Raw genomic sequence first — 15,835 nt, forward strand, 5'->3', positions numbered from 1 at the left:
CCGAATCAGTGGATGCTAATATGTGTCTTGGACCTACCTTTAGGAGTCCCTGCCTCACAAAATGACTCATATTCAGGTGCCTCAAGCATCTTGGTGGGACTTTAAAAGGCAATTCTTAAATCCTTTCACTTTGAAAACAAAAACAAAGGCAGAAGGTTTAGCATTTAACCTAGAACGATCTGAATACTGAATCCAGAAGCTTTTTCTAAGTTTGCACTTAGTTTCCTTGTGCAACGTAAGCCTATGGGGTATGACATAAGCAGACTGCTCATGCTGCTTACTGTCTAGTGTAACCTGTCTTAAACTGCCACTTAAACGGTCAAGAAATTCAGCTACTTACAAAAGTGGCCTTCTAATAAAGAGAGTGCGGAACTGTACTCAGTCCTTTAGGAATACTTAAACCAGGGAGGTTGGCTAGTGAAGGATCACTATTTGCAGTTCAGGATGAAATGCCAACACTGAAAACATCTACCTGATTTATTGTGTTCTGAAGTTTAGTACAGAGAAAGTAGTAGCCTCGACTTGTACATCTGGTTCAGGGAGCAAACAAGTTATTGTTCAACAAAAATGTTTTCTTAAATGATTACAGATCCTAAGGCCAAACAAGGAATTTGGTTACTTTAAGCACCATTAACAAAATAGAAAACAGTTTAAGTAATGCAGCTTATCTTCCTTTCGCTGCTCTAGCTGCCAGGTAAGTGCTCCATTGCCCAAGGAGAGCTGGTGATAAAGTTCCTGAGAACATCGGGACTCATTACTGTGCAAAACACATTCCTGTCAAATTTGGGTCAGCTGATGCCAGAGACTGGATGGCATGAAGCGCTTAATCTTTTCCATAATGAAACTGAAGGGTGAAAGAAGCATCCCAAAGAACTAGAAGAAACAAAACAGAAAAAGTTTGTGCTTGAGTTAAAAAAGCAGTGAGATATCTTGCATCACTGGAGTATGAATGGAGAAATCCCACATCTTTCTTCAGATCAAACCCAGGCTACATTATCCTTGCTGCTGTACTGCCACTATGAAGTAGAAATTTAATACTAATACTGCTTTACACTTACAGACACTTATCTCAGAATCTCAGTGCATGTCACAAAACATTAAACCTCAACACTTCTGTGATACAGGTCTTATTCCCATTTTCGAGACGGGCAAACTGAGGCAGAGGTTAAGTGACTTGTCTGAAGTTGATGGGACAATGACAGAGCTGGGGATAAAACCCAGCAGATCCCAGCCTCCAGTCCTTTGCTCTAATTGCACCTTAATGTTCACTTGTATGACACTCATAGCCACAGTATAGCCCCAACAAGGAATGTGATAACACTGTACAGCATGTGTGCATATAAACTCATCCAAGAGTAACTATCACTTAAAAAAATATATCCTATATTGGAGGGTCTGACAAATCTACAAAAATCAAGAGAACTCAGAGGAGGAGCTGAAACTCAATTTAACTCACCCCACGGTGCTTAGATCAGGGGTCGGCAACCTTTCAGAAGTGCTGTGCTGAGTCTTCATTTATTCACTCTAATTTAAGGTGTTGCGTGCCAGTCATACATTTTAACATATTTAGAAGGTCTCTTTCTAGAAGTCTATAATATAGAACTAAACTATGGTTGTATGTAAAGTTAATAAGGTTTCAAAATGTTTAAGAAGCTTTATTTAAAATTAAATTAAAATGCAGAGCCCCCCGGACCGATAGCCAGGACCCAGGCAGTGTGAGTGCCATTGAAAATCAGCTCGCGTGCTGCCTTCGGCACCTGTGCCATAGGTTGCCTATCATCTGGATGCCAGAACTCTGGGGGAACGTGCACCCCAAAAGAGCCACAACACCTAGGCACAACAGGATGAGTTAGGATGGAGTTTCTCTTTGCTCAGAATCTTCCTGCTGCTTCATTAAGTTCTACCCCCTTGATGTTGATCGAGGAGGAATGCGGCACATTTCCTTAGTTTTCCAGGCAAGAAATGCTTAGACCATTGATTCAATAGTATAAATACAATCTAACAAACAGACAGTGCTCACAGATATAGTTCATATTTTATAAACCACCAAGACTTTTTTCCCCCTTTAATGCAGCACCTTCACATTAAAGCCATGAATTAAGATATAGATTAGCAAGGCAAGAAACCTTTGTCCTTGGCATTGACACACACAGCTTGCGACAGGAAACATTAGGATTTTTTTATATGAAGTGTAGAACTATTATCATTACATATTGGCAGGGAACTGCACATCTCCAAACTATGCACATTTTCTCTTAGATAAGCAAAAGCCTCAAGTGTTTATAAATATGAAAAGTTCAGCAGCTGGGTAAAAAGTTAATTCTCCAATTTCACTTAATGAGCCTTCAGAAAATGGTAGGGGACTTGTTCATAGAGTAAAGCAGATTGTCACAAAAACATAGGCCATGCCACACTGGATCAGAGCAATGGTCCAGTGTCCTGTTTCCAACAGCGGAAGTACCAGCTGCTTCGGAGACAGCAGCAATTAACCCTCCAGTAGGCAGCTCTGGAATAACCTGTCCACAGAGAAAGTTTCTTCCTAATCCCATCAGAGACTGGCTAGGTGATATATTTAAAACAAATCCCCAAAGACCCTTTCTTTGTTTTGGGGAAGTCTTTTTCTTTCTTACATTATTGAGCAATTATTTTATTACAAGATCTGCAAGGCAGGGGCTGCCTTACAATGGGTTTGTGCCATACTCAGCATAGTGGGGCTGTGTTCTGTCTGGAGACTCTGGACATTACTGCTATATTGCTAAACACGTATGAGAAACTAATAAGGGCAAATTCAAGCAGGATATCCTGGAGTACAGTTAATATGATTTACAAAGTGGGATTAATTAAAATGACAGACATCCAGATAAGATGCTTTACCTTGAAACCAAAATCATTTACCTTGAATAAAATCACTATCTGATACAGATTGATGATAGCTATTGTAGAACTCTGGAGTATGTGTTGGCTTGGCAGAATTCAATTTCAATTTTTTTATCATTTCAATGGAGAATACTGATGTTTATTTTAAAACACTGTTTTTGTCTATTTACAATTTCACAGTTGCAGGAAATTATGGGAGGTCAGACAATTATTTAATGACAGCAGACACAGATTCAAAAGGTTAAAGGTTTATAACCATTAAAACACAAATTATCAACATCATGTCCAAATATACCGAATAAATACCCTTAAATCAAACTCAGAAGTTTTCAAGCAGCATTTTTCTTACATTGCCTATCTTGAAATGTTGATTGATAGAAATATTTTTTGTTGGTTTGTGTGTGTACGATTAAATCGATGTGTACTGATGTTTACTGACAAAAATCTTATCCCATTCCAAGCCTAAGTATATGTAAGACTGCACACATTAAAGAGTTGGGAAACTTTGCTTCTACAAGTGCATTCATACTTTTGAAGGCCCAATTGTCATAGACTCAGACTTTAAAGCCAGAAGGAATCATGATAATCATCTAGTCTGAGCTCCTGCAGACTGCAGGCCATAGAACCCTGCTTCTGAAATAGGCCCTTAGGCTCTGGCTGACTTACTGAAGTCTTCAATTGCAATGTAAAGGCTTCAAGTTACAGAGAATCCACCATTTTACTTTCATTCATAGCAGCATGTGACCCATGCCTCATGCTGCAGAAGAAGGTGAAAGCCCTCCAGAGTCTCTGCCAATCTGACCTCAGGGAAAATTCCTTCCCAGCCCCAAATATGGCGATCAGTTAGATCCTGAGCATGTTGGCAAGACACTAAATTCAAGCACTAAACTGTGAAAATATGTAAACCAGGACTACTCAACTCAATTTTAAAAAGTATTAACATTTGGGCTTTTCTGAAGCATATAATTAACAATACAGAGTCAAACAGCTGAAAACAATGGTTTGATTAAAATAATCTACTCAATGAATTACGATATAAGAAACGACATTAGGGTTTACATTCACCTAGAGTTTAATAGTGAAAAATCCAGGTATTACAAATATCATTCTACCGCACCCACCAAGTGCGCACTTGTGTGTCTTGGATTTCCTATAAATCCATCCTTGGCATCACACTTCATTATGATCAAACCATTCAAAATTTCCATTATAGAAAAAATCCTGAACTATGTAATAAAAACAAATGCATAAAAGTATTATGATTTACCTGGAATTAGGATTTTTCCATTTCAAAGGGATAAATTTAAGGCCTTTATACCTTTAAGAAGGTATAAAAATAAGACATGTAATATTCACAGTATAGTGACACACTTACGCCCACAAAAGCTTATGCTCAAATAAATGTGTTAGTCTCTAAGGTGCCACAAGTACTCCTGTTCTTTTTGTGGATACAGACTAACACGGCTGCTACTCTCTAACCACTAGGCATTCTACCTCAAAAGGAAGCCTTTCTACATACTGGATATGGATAACTAGTTGGAGTCAATATGAAGCACCTGTTCTGAATGGCACTTTCAGAACTATTATTGCACCCAGTCAGGGAAAAGAACACATCCAGGGATAATGCAAGTCAGTACAACCATTTCTGTATTTCTGTGGAGGTTATCCGTTGGGATCCTGCTGGGAGAGGCACAGAGGCATGCACACTTCTCATCCATCTTTTCAATTGAACAGGGACTAGAAAACCATCCCTTCCCGTGGAAAATAAGTGCAATTTAAAGCACTGCCCAATGAACAAGCCAGGCTAGTGCTTTTGCCCACATTCACCAGCATTCCACTTGACATGCAAATTGCCTGTTATGCAAAGCGAACGTAACGCACACAAATTATATTTTTTTGGTTGAAGAAACTCGGCCGAGAGAACTTCCCCGAGCGAGTCTTTGTTAGTATAACATTTGACCTTGTATCTCTTTGGAAATCATACAACTTTGCTAATGCAGTCCTTAAAGAATTAATCAAGCAAATAGTTAGACCCTGGTTGCCATGAAGCCAGCCAATTACGAGCAGCAGAGAAATTTGTCATTGGCATGTCCAACTACATTTTCCCACATAAAGATTAACAGAACAGTGTGGAAATGGGGCCCCTCTCTCAGACCTGCATGGCTTGGACACCACCGAGCAGAAATGTCAGCAAAACAAGGATTTCATGAGAACCTTGCACTTTAAAATAAGTTAGCATTTTTGTTCCATCTGTCTCATTACCTGACCTGCTCAACAGCAGGAAGCCTAACACGCTCTCATTCTCAAGTTATTCAAGGTTTTTTTTAGTTCCAGAATAATGTCTGAATGTGTTGTCAGTGGCTCTGTGGTTAGTGCTCCAGGCTACCACATGAAAGACATGAGGGCAAACATATTGCAATGTGGTTTTGGTTTTCTGATTATTTTTATTTGAGGGATAAGCAGGGTGGCAAGCAGCTTGTATAACTCTGTAGCTTTCCTTCTTTTCTAGAGCGCATAACCAATTTTTGAGAGCCAGAAGGAAGGTTACCACTATGTGCAACCTTATATGGGGCTGGCAGGGGAGAGAAACCATGAAGAGAAACAAAAGGTGTGGGTGGGAAGAATCAGTTCTCCATGAGACATGCAAGATACTCTCTCTCTATGTAACACATTTCTAAGTGCCTCACAGCACTTTACAGAAGATAGGCAAAAATCCCCATTTCAAAAGTAAGGGGACTGAGCACAGTAAATCAGGATCAAAGCCTACATCCAACTTCCATCCTGCAGCTCATACTAGCAGAACATGGTGCTTCCTTGAATCAGAATGAGTTAACCATATTGTAAGGTTCATTAAACTTCCCACCTAGTAACTGGAACCAGAATGTCTTGTATCCGATTGCTTTAGTTTCTAAAATGCAAATGGCAATTAATTAACAGCTGGCTTGGAAGCAAACAAGTACTTCACCTCTCCATCCTTGTCAGTCCCATTCTGAGACTCTTTTGCTCTGGCTTCCAATCTGCCTTTTCACTCTCACTTTTCAGAGTTTCCAATTTATTTTTTGCAGCTCACACTGTAAAATTTTATGAAAATAAAATCTATCCTCAATGCAGTGCTTGGTGGGGAAGTTTCCCTGGGGCTGAAATGCTCCACTGCCCCAATAAGAGAACAAGTGAATACAACAGTATGTTTTAATCATTCAATTTCTTTGTCCAAGTTGACTATTGGTTTTACCCAACTTCAAAAAGCATTTTTCACAAATTAGTTCCTTACAAAGCAGGACAAGGTGACTCATGACCAGTGCCTCTTCCTGCGAAAGGGTTTAGAATAGGGGTCGGCAACCTTTCAGAAGTGCTGTGCCGAGACTTCATTTATTTACTCTAATTTAAGATTTCACATGCCAGTAATATATTTAAATGTTTTTAGAAGGTCTCTTTCTATAAATCTATTATATATAACTAAACTATTGTTGTATGTAAAGTAAATAAGGTTTTTAAAAAGTTTAGGAAGCTTCATTTAAAATTAAATTAAAATGCAGAGCCCCCCCGACCGGTGGCCAGGACCCAGTCAGTGCGAGTACCACTGAAAATCAGCTTGTGTGCCGCCTTTGGCACGCATGCCATGGGTTGCCTACCCCTGGTTTAGAACTTCACTTTCACCAATGCAAGCCAAAAGTTTTGCACTACACTGCAATATGAACATCATGTTAAAAGACAACAACTGTGTAAGTGCCAAGTTTACATAGCTTTGGTTAACATCTATCCACGTATCATCACAGTATCTTAGCACTCAGACCACGTAGTAACAAAGTTCACAGAAAAAGTGTTAAAATAATTTTTAAATCAACAGAAAGAGTACTACATAGGAACCAATTTTTAGGCTTTATCTCATTGATTTCTATGATATAACACCTAGGAAACCCAATCAATCAATGGTCAGGGCCCCACTGCAGTACACTTATTGCAGTCAAGAAGCAAAGACAACAGTCCCTGTTGCAAAGAGCTTACAATGTAAGTGTCAGATGAGATGCAACAAGTGGATGAGACAAACAGGGTAAGGGAAGGAAATGAGGTAACAAAACAAACAGAGCTTAGCAGGAAAGAAGAAGTCAATTTATTGTAGTAGCTGACTTACTAACGTTTGAATGTACTGGGATACCTGGCTCAGGAACTTACCATTAGCTTTATGACAGCAATTGCACTGCTCTATATAGGAGAATTGTTCCACTGCAATTTCCATTAGAACCCTCCTAATTTCATGCATTAACAACTCAGCCGTTTAAAAAAATCTCTGCCTTAAATTTAGTATGAAAGGTCCTAACTGAACAATGTGCAAAGTTCCGATTGTTTTTGCTTAACACAATTTGAAAAATCAATTTGCGTGTTTTAAGTCACAAGAGTTTAACAAAAGAAGCTCTGAACGTATAAGGTGCCTTTTGCACTCCAACATCTTAGAAAATGCTGTATGCCATTCCCACTATGGAAATGAAACTGCTGCATTTAGACATCGCTGTGCATGCCCAAGAAGCTTTTCCATTGGTCTCAAAGGACTCTGAGAACATTGGTTTTGTTCTCCAGCCCCCTCTCCCCCCCACACTTACCATACATACCTTACAGGCTCTTTTCAAACTATCCAAGTGGTTGCTGCGGGCACCATACAAATGCAAATCCCAGCTCATGGCTCATTTCTCCATGAGGGGCTAGTGGAAGCCTGTATGGAAGTTATCTATGTAGGGTACTCCCATTTCACTCCACCCTGTCCCTGGAATCTTCTGTGCAGCTCCTCATGGAGCCTAGCAGTGACCCTTCCACATTAGCCAAAAGGTGCACAGTGCTATGGGGTGTTTCCCAGCCCTCCCCTGCATGGCCATCAGGAAAGTCATAGCACAGTGTAATACTCCATTGGGTATTTCTGTAAAATCCCCTTGCACTGTCTGTTGCACATTTAAAAAGAACTCTCTCTGAGCAAGAAGACAACTCTGCTCTGGCTGGATGTAGACTCTGCCTCCCAGGCTCACAGTAGCAGCGGCTTAACACAATGCAATTGATGAAGAGGCGCTCCAGGGAGACCAGCTCCACTAACTACCGAGTGACTTTAATACTGCCTGCTCGTAGTGCATGTACAGGTCCCAACTGAAACTGGGGGGCCTCCACACTGAGCAGGGTTCAAACACATCGGAAGACACAGCCCCACCCTGAAGACCTTCCAGTCTAAACTGACAAAAAGCAGCAGCAGAGAAAACAGAGGCACAGTGAGATAAAGGGACTTGCCCACAATCACCCAGATGATCAGTAGAAGAGCTGGAACAGAAGCCAGGTCTCCTGAGTCCCAGGCCACTGCCCTGTCCACTAGACCTAGGGTGACCAGATGTCCCGATTTTATAGGGACAGTCCTGATATTTGGGGCTTTTTCTTGTATAGGCTCCTATTACCTCCCACTCCCTGTCCCGATTTTTCACACTTTGCTGTCTGGTCACCCTAACTAGACCACTCTCCCTCTATTATAAATAGGTTTTATACCATGCTCATCACCATAGTATCTGAGCACTTTCCAGAAGCACACTAAGTAACATAATTAACACCTTTCATGTGCAGTTTTGCCTCCCAGATCTTTAAAGGCAAAGAAGAGGGAAGAGGCACAAGAGAGAAGTGAGATGCATGTGAAAAAAAAGGGCTATTTTATTAGCAGGTTTTCTGGGGATTCACTTATTTGCTTTCCAACTTTATCTGATGCAATGAAAGTGTTTTGGAGATGTTTTTCAGCACTTAATGTCACTACTGAAGCATCTTTGGATGGTCACTATCCAGCATTTTGCAGAATGAAAAGCAGCATCAAGCAGCAATGGGGTAGGAGGAGGAGGTTAAATAGGCTGAGAGGGTGTGTGCAAAATTTTATCTGTTAAGCACAGACAATGCCCTCGGCATGGTACAAGATGCAGCTATAAACAGAGACCTTGCCTCACAGAGCTTACAATCTAAACGTTCCCATGGCTTTGGTTTTAAACTATTAGCTACTGAAGAGCCCTTAACTCAAAATTCAGAAGCTTTTGCTTCCAATAATTCAATTTAAACTAAACATCAGAAGCTATGTCTGTGACACATAAGTCTAATCCACAAACCAAATTCTTTTCCACAGCCCTTCCGGCCAAGGGAGAAAGAGAGGGCTGGGTTGTTCCTAAGTTGGTAATCAGGACTGATTATCTACTAAGATTGATATGCAGAAACCAGCTTTATCATATAAAAATATTACTCTTTACAAAATGAGGAACTCTGAGTCCAAGTGAAGAATCAAGTTTAATAGTTGCATAACAAGGAACTTCAGAAGCACATGACAACGCATTTTAACTGCATCTCAAAACATCTGCACAGGCAGGGCCCTCAGCTTCTGAATATCTCACAAACACTCTAAGCAAGTCCTGGACTGGAGACAATACTTACAGCTTTAGCAAAAATGACCATGAGTTCAGGGAATTGGTGTGTGAGAACGGCAAGCATTGCCGAAAAGGAACACAACCCTGCCGTGAAGTGGATGAAGAAAGGAAGCTCCTTCTGTGGGTAAACGGAGACATCGTGAAACGCTGAAAGGGAAATATTGAAAAGTTATTTGACATTTTAATATTCATTGATTGTTTTACAAGAGGTCATAATTACACACCAGTTTACATTATACAAAGATGTCAACGAGTATTATTGCAGAGCAGTCAGTGTTTTACCTTCAGATTTATAGTTCCAAAGGACATCTACGTGGCCCCAAAGCTTAAGTGCAACACAAGACTAAATCCCTGACATTTGCTCAAAGCAGATTTAAGTGGCTTAGTCCTGATATATTTTCTCATATTCTACATGTTTTTTGCTCTTCAGTTATTTATTGGTGTCACTAAAGCAATCCTTCCCCCCCCACTTTTATTCCCTCCTTTATTTTTAAGAACATTGCAGGGTTAATTTTTTGAATCAACTGTTGCGACAGAAGAGAAGAAAGTAACATAAAATTCACAAGATGTCATCAAGACAAAGGTTCCAATGAAAACACTTGGCCCAATTTAAATAATCAAGGAATTGGTAACAGTTACAAATGCTAACTCCTGTTATTTTAGTGTATGCCAATGTTTTAAAAAGCAAGCATCCTATTTTTTCCTAATTTTTATGTAATGTTTTTCTATCGTAAGAGTTCCCATGTCTAAAAAGTAAAATAACTCTGAAAGCGATCAGATAATATACATGGTCAGAGTCTTAAAATTTCCCAAAGACTGCATGCTGGCAGACTACAGTAAATTTCAGAGCAATTGACAAAGCAGATCTCAAAGAAAGCAGCATCAAGACTGGGTTACAAATTTTGTACACAACCATTAGTTACACTTTAGGGCAAAGAAATCAAAATAATTTCACTAGACAGCTCTTGGGAGTGGAATATGGAGCTTCGACAGCTCAAGACATTGAAAGTAGTCACCATTTAGGGACTGTGACAATTCCAGATTTTTTTATCCAACAATTTTGCAATGTTTTTAAATAAAAGGAACAGGCAGGGTCTGTACATGCAATTAAGTATGGAACGTCCTGTGTATTCTTCAGTAAACTAGATTTAATTCTGGAGCAGACCCAGCAAAAAGTAACTTTTGATTTAATTAAATATGGACAATAGGTATAGTCAGTGCAATAGCCAGTGTTCTCTTTTTTTATTTTTTTTATTGTTATTCACTTTTGGGCTGTGCACGTTTTCAGCTTTCAGTAGGCTGCAGAAGGAAATTTAAAGAAGACAGAGTTAAATCAAGATGTCACCAGGTTTCAGGTTGCCTTCAAATTCAGGAAGTGATAACTGCAAATGTGACCCGATATGCAATGCAACCTTTCCTTTGTAACCCATGGAGGCTAGAAAAAAAATGCTGAATGAAAGCTGAGATTCTGAAGTACAATGGTGTGGAATGCTAAGGCTTTCTGTGAGGCCAGACGCCAAAGGAAAAGAAAGTAAGTCCTAATCAAACATGCTTAAGGGTGCTCCCCTCAGGATTCTCTCTCATTTCACCTCCTTTACATCTAGTCATCCCTGCTACTCAGCAGACTAGTAGGGTACCCATACTGTTCTTCTACTGAGCAAACAAAGCAGTGGCCTGCCCATGACGAAGGCTGACATGCAGTACACTCCATCTTCCATCAGCCACCCTCATAAAAACCTAACTGGGACATGGTCAGCTCACAGAATGGTGTGTAACCATGTATTAAGGACATATACGGGTTGGAAGGGGGTGCTTTTTTAAAAGGAACTAGAGAGAGGAGCAAATAGTAGAAAACTAGCAAGCAACCAGAACTCAAGAGTAGGAAAGGCAGGAAAAACTGGGGAGAGCAACAAACAAAAATATACAAAATTCCTTATGCTCCCAGAACTACCACTGCACAAGGAATGCAGGATCAGGCCCAAAGTATGTAAAGAGAGTGAAACAGATTTCTGCATGGTCAGAGCTCTCTCTCTGTTCATCCTTACCAATTAGGACAATTAGCTTTCTGTTTGAAGTTTATCAATTTAAGCCTCAATTTGGTTTACTTTCTATTTTAAATATATTAAAAGAATTGATTTTTTTTAAATTCCAAGACTTCTTGAGAAAGTTGCACAATAAAAAATGTTAAGATGGCTTTATTTTATGAATAGCCTTATATTTAAAATGTAGCAGGAATGCGTGAATGATTGTGTTGAAATACATGCATGTGCTGGTGTTTAATTATGCTGGAAAGCCTACAGCTTAGGGTTAGTCACTAACCAAGGAATTCCTTGTGCAATATCCTGCATAAGTGAGAAATGAATAATTTAAAGCAGTCTGGGGGCAGACTTCAATTACACATTTTAAATTTAACTTTTCACTTTTTGTAACAGAAACACACATGTGTAAGTTTGCTCTTCTGCAGCTGTATCCCTCTGACACTTTAGCAGTAGCCCCTGCAATTCCATGAAGCTGAGATTTCCAGAGATCTAGAAGCCCACATTTAGAATCCCACCAGCAGGTAAGATGAAACAAGAGCCCCATTATCATCTAAGTGAATGAGCGACAGAGTGAGTGGTTTATTTTCACGTTGCTTTACAGACAGAATATATGTGGGCTAATACCTGGATAACGAAGTAGGGGAGAAGACTCATTCCTCAGTGTCAAATCTTAGGTCTCATTGCTAATGTATAGCAATGTATGATCATAAATATTCCATGGAATGTACAATCAATCAAATCCAATTATGGAACAATAAAGTATTCTCTCAAAGTACAGGTTAACCAAGGATAATAAATATAAAGGTTCTGCTGGGTACTCTAATGCAAGAGTCTGGAATGATTATCTATCTACCTGCTACTTGCAGATAATGATGAAGGAAGCAGCTCCACTACAACAGTTAGGGAACCCATTATTTAAAGAAAGGAGGAGGAGGAGAAGGAGGAGTAGTAGTAGTAGTAGTGATCACAGAGGACTAGCCAAGTTTTCTTGCCCTCTAAGTTGAGAAACAGAATGTGGAAGCCCCAGGTATGGAAGTCTCTTTCCGCCAGACATGATGTTATTACAAAATCCTCATGACATAGGGTAACACTCACTGGCAACTCAGTACCTCTTGGTGGCACCCTCTGCTAGAATTTGGTCCTGATCTAAGGTGACAGCAGAGAGGTGCGCTTTGCCGTTGGTGGGAACTCCATCCAAGTGAGATTGAAAACTTAATTTCTGATAGCCAGTGGTCATTAAGGATCCCGTGCACTCAGTCTAGGTGTACACTAAACTGGAATTTGGTAAGGATGCCAAGAGTTGTTATAGTCCATCTGCTTAAATTCCCTTTGGTGTTGCAATTGGTATGGCATTTCTCACTCTCCCCACTGAACTGTTGGGCAGTGCTGCTATTCAGTTACACAGTTTATTTCATCCAAAAGATGGCTGCATTTCAGTGGGCAAGTATGTAATATTATATATTTCTATCCCCTCCCCCCCCCCGCCCCCCCCCCCACACACATGCATTTGTGAAGTGCCTTGGGATCCTTTCGGATGCAAGGTTACAACTTATACTGCGGTTGCATTTGCACAGTGCATTCCATCTGGCCAAATACACCAGACAAACAGCAGAATCCGGGTACATCTACACTACCCGCCGGATCGGCGGGTAGAGATCTATCTATCGGGGATCGATTCATCGCGTGTAGTATAGACACGATAAATTGATCCCTGATCACTCTCCCATCAACTGCTGAACTCCAGCAGTGCAAGTGGCGGAAAGAAAATCAATGGGGGAACCGTGGCCGTCGATCCAGTGCCATGAGGATGTGAAGTAAGTAATTTTAATTCAATCTAAGATATGTCGACTTCAGCTATGCTATTCTTGTAGCTGAAGTTGTGTATCTTAGATCGATATCCCCCCTGTGGAAGCCAATTAATAATTAACAAGGATTTGAAGAGATCTTAATGAATGTTAGTTAGTTAGCATGAGTTAGGCTAACTGTGACCCTAATGACGTGAGATTTGTAGAAGCAAGATAATGTAAGAGAGAGTGAACTGTGTGAAAGTTATTACGACCTTGCAATAATGCAGGCTTGCTTTTCTTAGTAGTGAGATAAATAAGATAGCAGAAAGATTTATGTATAAACAAATGCAATTGTTTTCTCTTTACTGTCTCCATGATTGCTAGAAATTGCCTGTAACAAAGGTATAAAGGCTTGATGTAATTGTTTACCAGTTGAGAGACCTGTCCGGGACTGGGGTGACCCTGTGTCCTATGGCACTCTCTCCCTCCATTGTAATTACTGAAGAAATAATAAAGTATTTGATTTTGCTGCACCCAAACAAAAAGCGAGAACTACGTTTTTCTCCGACACCCCCCCACAATGTAGACCAGCCCTCCATGTCACAAGCAGTTCATGAGCTAAGGACACAAGAGAGTAAATACACAGCAATACAGTACTGTACAAACTGAAATTTTATTACATATATTTTATTCTAGTTATTAATTAGAAACGAAATAACCACTTACTTGGCAAGAGCTCTCTGTCTGCTGTCTCTGTGCAACTGGGATAAGGATAGAAAAGATGGCCTTTCTCTAACGGATACGGGATCATTCTAAATGCTGAGGACAAGACAGTCAGTTAGACTTATGCTAGACCTATGTACAAATCAACCCCTCTAAATTCCACCACAAAGAACATCTCAGTCACGAAGAAAGCAAATTTAAAAATAGACTGGAAATAGCTGCATTTTGTATTTCCTTTTAGAAGTGAATTTGGTGAAAGGTGTCATATCTCTAGTAAGAATTCATACCATGCTGACACTCAAAGGCCCCAGTCTGGATGGGGTCCTACCACAGTATAAATTCTTACCATTAGGATTGGGGCCCCATTGTGCTGGGTGCTGTACAAATACAGATGAGAGAGAAGATTGACAGCAACATTTGAGACGGAAGAGCCCTATTATTCTACAGATCTGTTCCAGTATAAGCAGCAGCGCATGCCCCTTGTACTCTCCTACCAAGGTGTTTCCATGGTGGAGCAAGCCCCTCCAGGAGTAAGAAGGGAGCTCATCTCCAAGGAATATTCCATTTCTCCTTGCTGACAATGCCAATAAGGTGGCCAACTGCATGTTAAGGCATGATGGCAGGTGTGTGTGTGCCAAGTTGCACTGCTGCTGCTTGTGCTGTACCCCAGTTCTGGGGAGAAGAAAGAGGATACTTCAGTCTCCAGTAGGGTCTAGCTCCAAACAGAGACTTAACAGATATTAAGATAAACACATTTTAATCAAACAGTGAAAGAAAAACAAGCAATTAACAAATCCAGCTTGGTCTTGATCTGGGGTGGATTGGTCTCTTCTGCTCTGCTCTTGTTGGGGCTGCTGTTGCTCCTCATCCTGACCTGCCAGGGTCACTCCTGGCTTCTGGATTCAGCCAGCAGAAGCACAGGAGCAGTTGCCGGCTAGCTGCTAAGCAAACACAGACCTCTTCCTAGGTGACTGTTCAGGACCTACTCCCCCTCAACCCCATCCCAGGTCAGGGGCTGGCTGTTCTCAGCCCTAGGTCCCTCTCTAGGTAAGAGTGTCTGCAGCCTCAGTGGGGCTTTTTATACCCTGGCTGCTTGGTGGCACTGGCTCCCATTGCCCAGTGACACAGACACACTGGGGAGCTTTTGTGGGGGGAGGAAACAAGTTGGTGGAGGCCACAAAAAGTGTTAGTTCTGTATATGGCAGTGAACCGCTATCGTTGGAGCCCTGCTGATGAATACAAATAGTTGTATCTATTGATTGTAGTTATCTACATCCCCCTGGGTAAATCCCTTTGCCTTCCTGTAATGTGGCATCAATTAAGCATCTCCAGCAAAAAGCCAAACAGCAGCACTGAGTTCCCTTTGAAACTGAACTGAACAAGGCTGCCTTAAGGAAGTTCAGACACTGGTTAAAGTAGGCCTATTATGAATGATTTGAATAAAAAGATTAGCTAGCTGCACTGGGAAAAAAAGATACTTACTGCCCTCCCATGTACAGTGCAGCAGGTTAAGGGCCCCTTCTATCCGCTTCCAGTGCTGAAGATGGAAGAAAGCATATGCTACTGCCTCACTGTCCCCTCGTTTCAGAATATGCTCTGGAGGTAGAATTAAGCTTTTCATTTCTAGTAAGTACTAGAAGTAGAAAATGGAAAGAGAAAGCATGCTTAGTTATGGGGCCATGCCCAAATCCTTGTTACTGCCAAAGGATTTCTCTGAATTTTTCAAAATTATCAGAGCATAGCATATGGAGGTCTTTCATGCATTAAGGACATACTGCAATTTAGGGCCCAGTCCTGATAAATTCTTGCCAGATCTTATTTACATGGAAAAATTGGAAGCTTGGGCTGCTAAACTCAGCAGAATGTTACCCTCAGAATGTTAAAAAGTATATATGCTATCAAAATGGATCTGCATTTTACTTCACTGTGGAGATATAAAACACTTCTATGGCTGGAGTGTAGTTCCTGGATCATAACACAC

The 15,835-nt window shown here is 40.6% G+C and overlaps 1 protein-coding gene across 2 annotated transcripts in view; it reads right to left on the reverse strand.

Moving 5' to 3' along the window:
* Positions 1 to 459: 459 nt before the first annotated feature.
* Positions 460 to 15,835, reverse strand: part of ST7L (suppression of tumorigenicity 7 like) — a 41,660-nt gene continuing 26,284 nt past the window's right edge. Inside the window, exons 12-15 of one of the 2 annotated variants that reach the window (XM_045014098.1) lie at positions 15,337 to 15,487; positions 13,858 to 13,950; positions 9,313 to 9,452; positions 460 to 873 (exon numbers count right to left, since the gene is read on the reverse strand). In XM_045014098.1, coding sequence (XP_044870033.1) covers positions 778 to 873; positions 9,313 to 9,452; positions 13,858 to 13,950; positions 15,337 to 15,487 — 480 coding nt within the window. In that variant the 3' untranslated portion in view covers positions 460 to 777. Of the gene's footprint in view, positions 874 to 9,312; positions 9,453 to 13,857; positions 13,951 to 15,336; positions 15,488 to 15,835 lie in introns of those variants that run through there. The other variant, XR_006578922.1, reaches the window with a different exon arrangement.

This window comes from Mauremys mutica, chromosome 4 (assembly GCF_020497125.1).
Source record: "Mauremys mutica isolate MM-2020 ecotype Southern chromosome 4, ASM2049712v1, whole genome shotgun sequence".
NCBI lineage: Eukaryota > Metazoa > Chordata > Testudines > Geoemydidae > Mauremys > Mauremys mutica.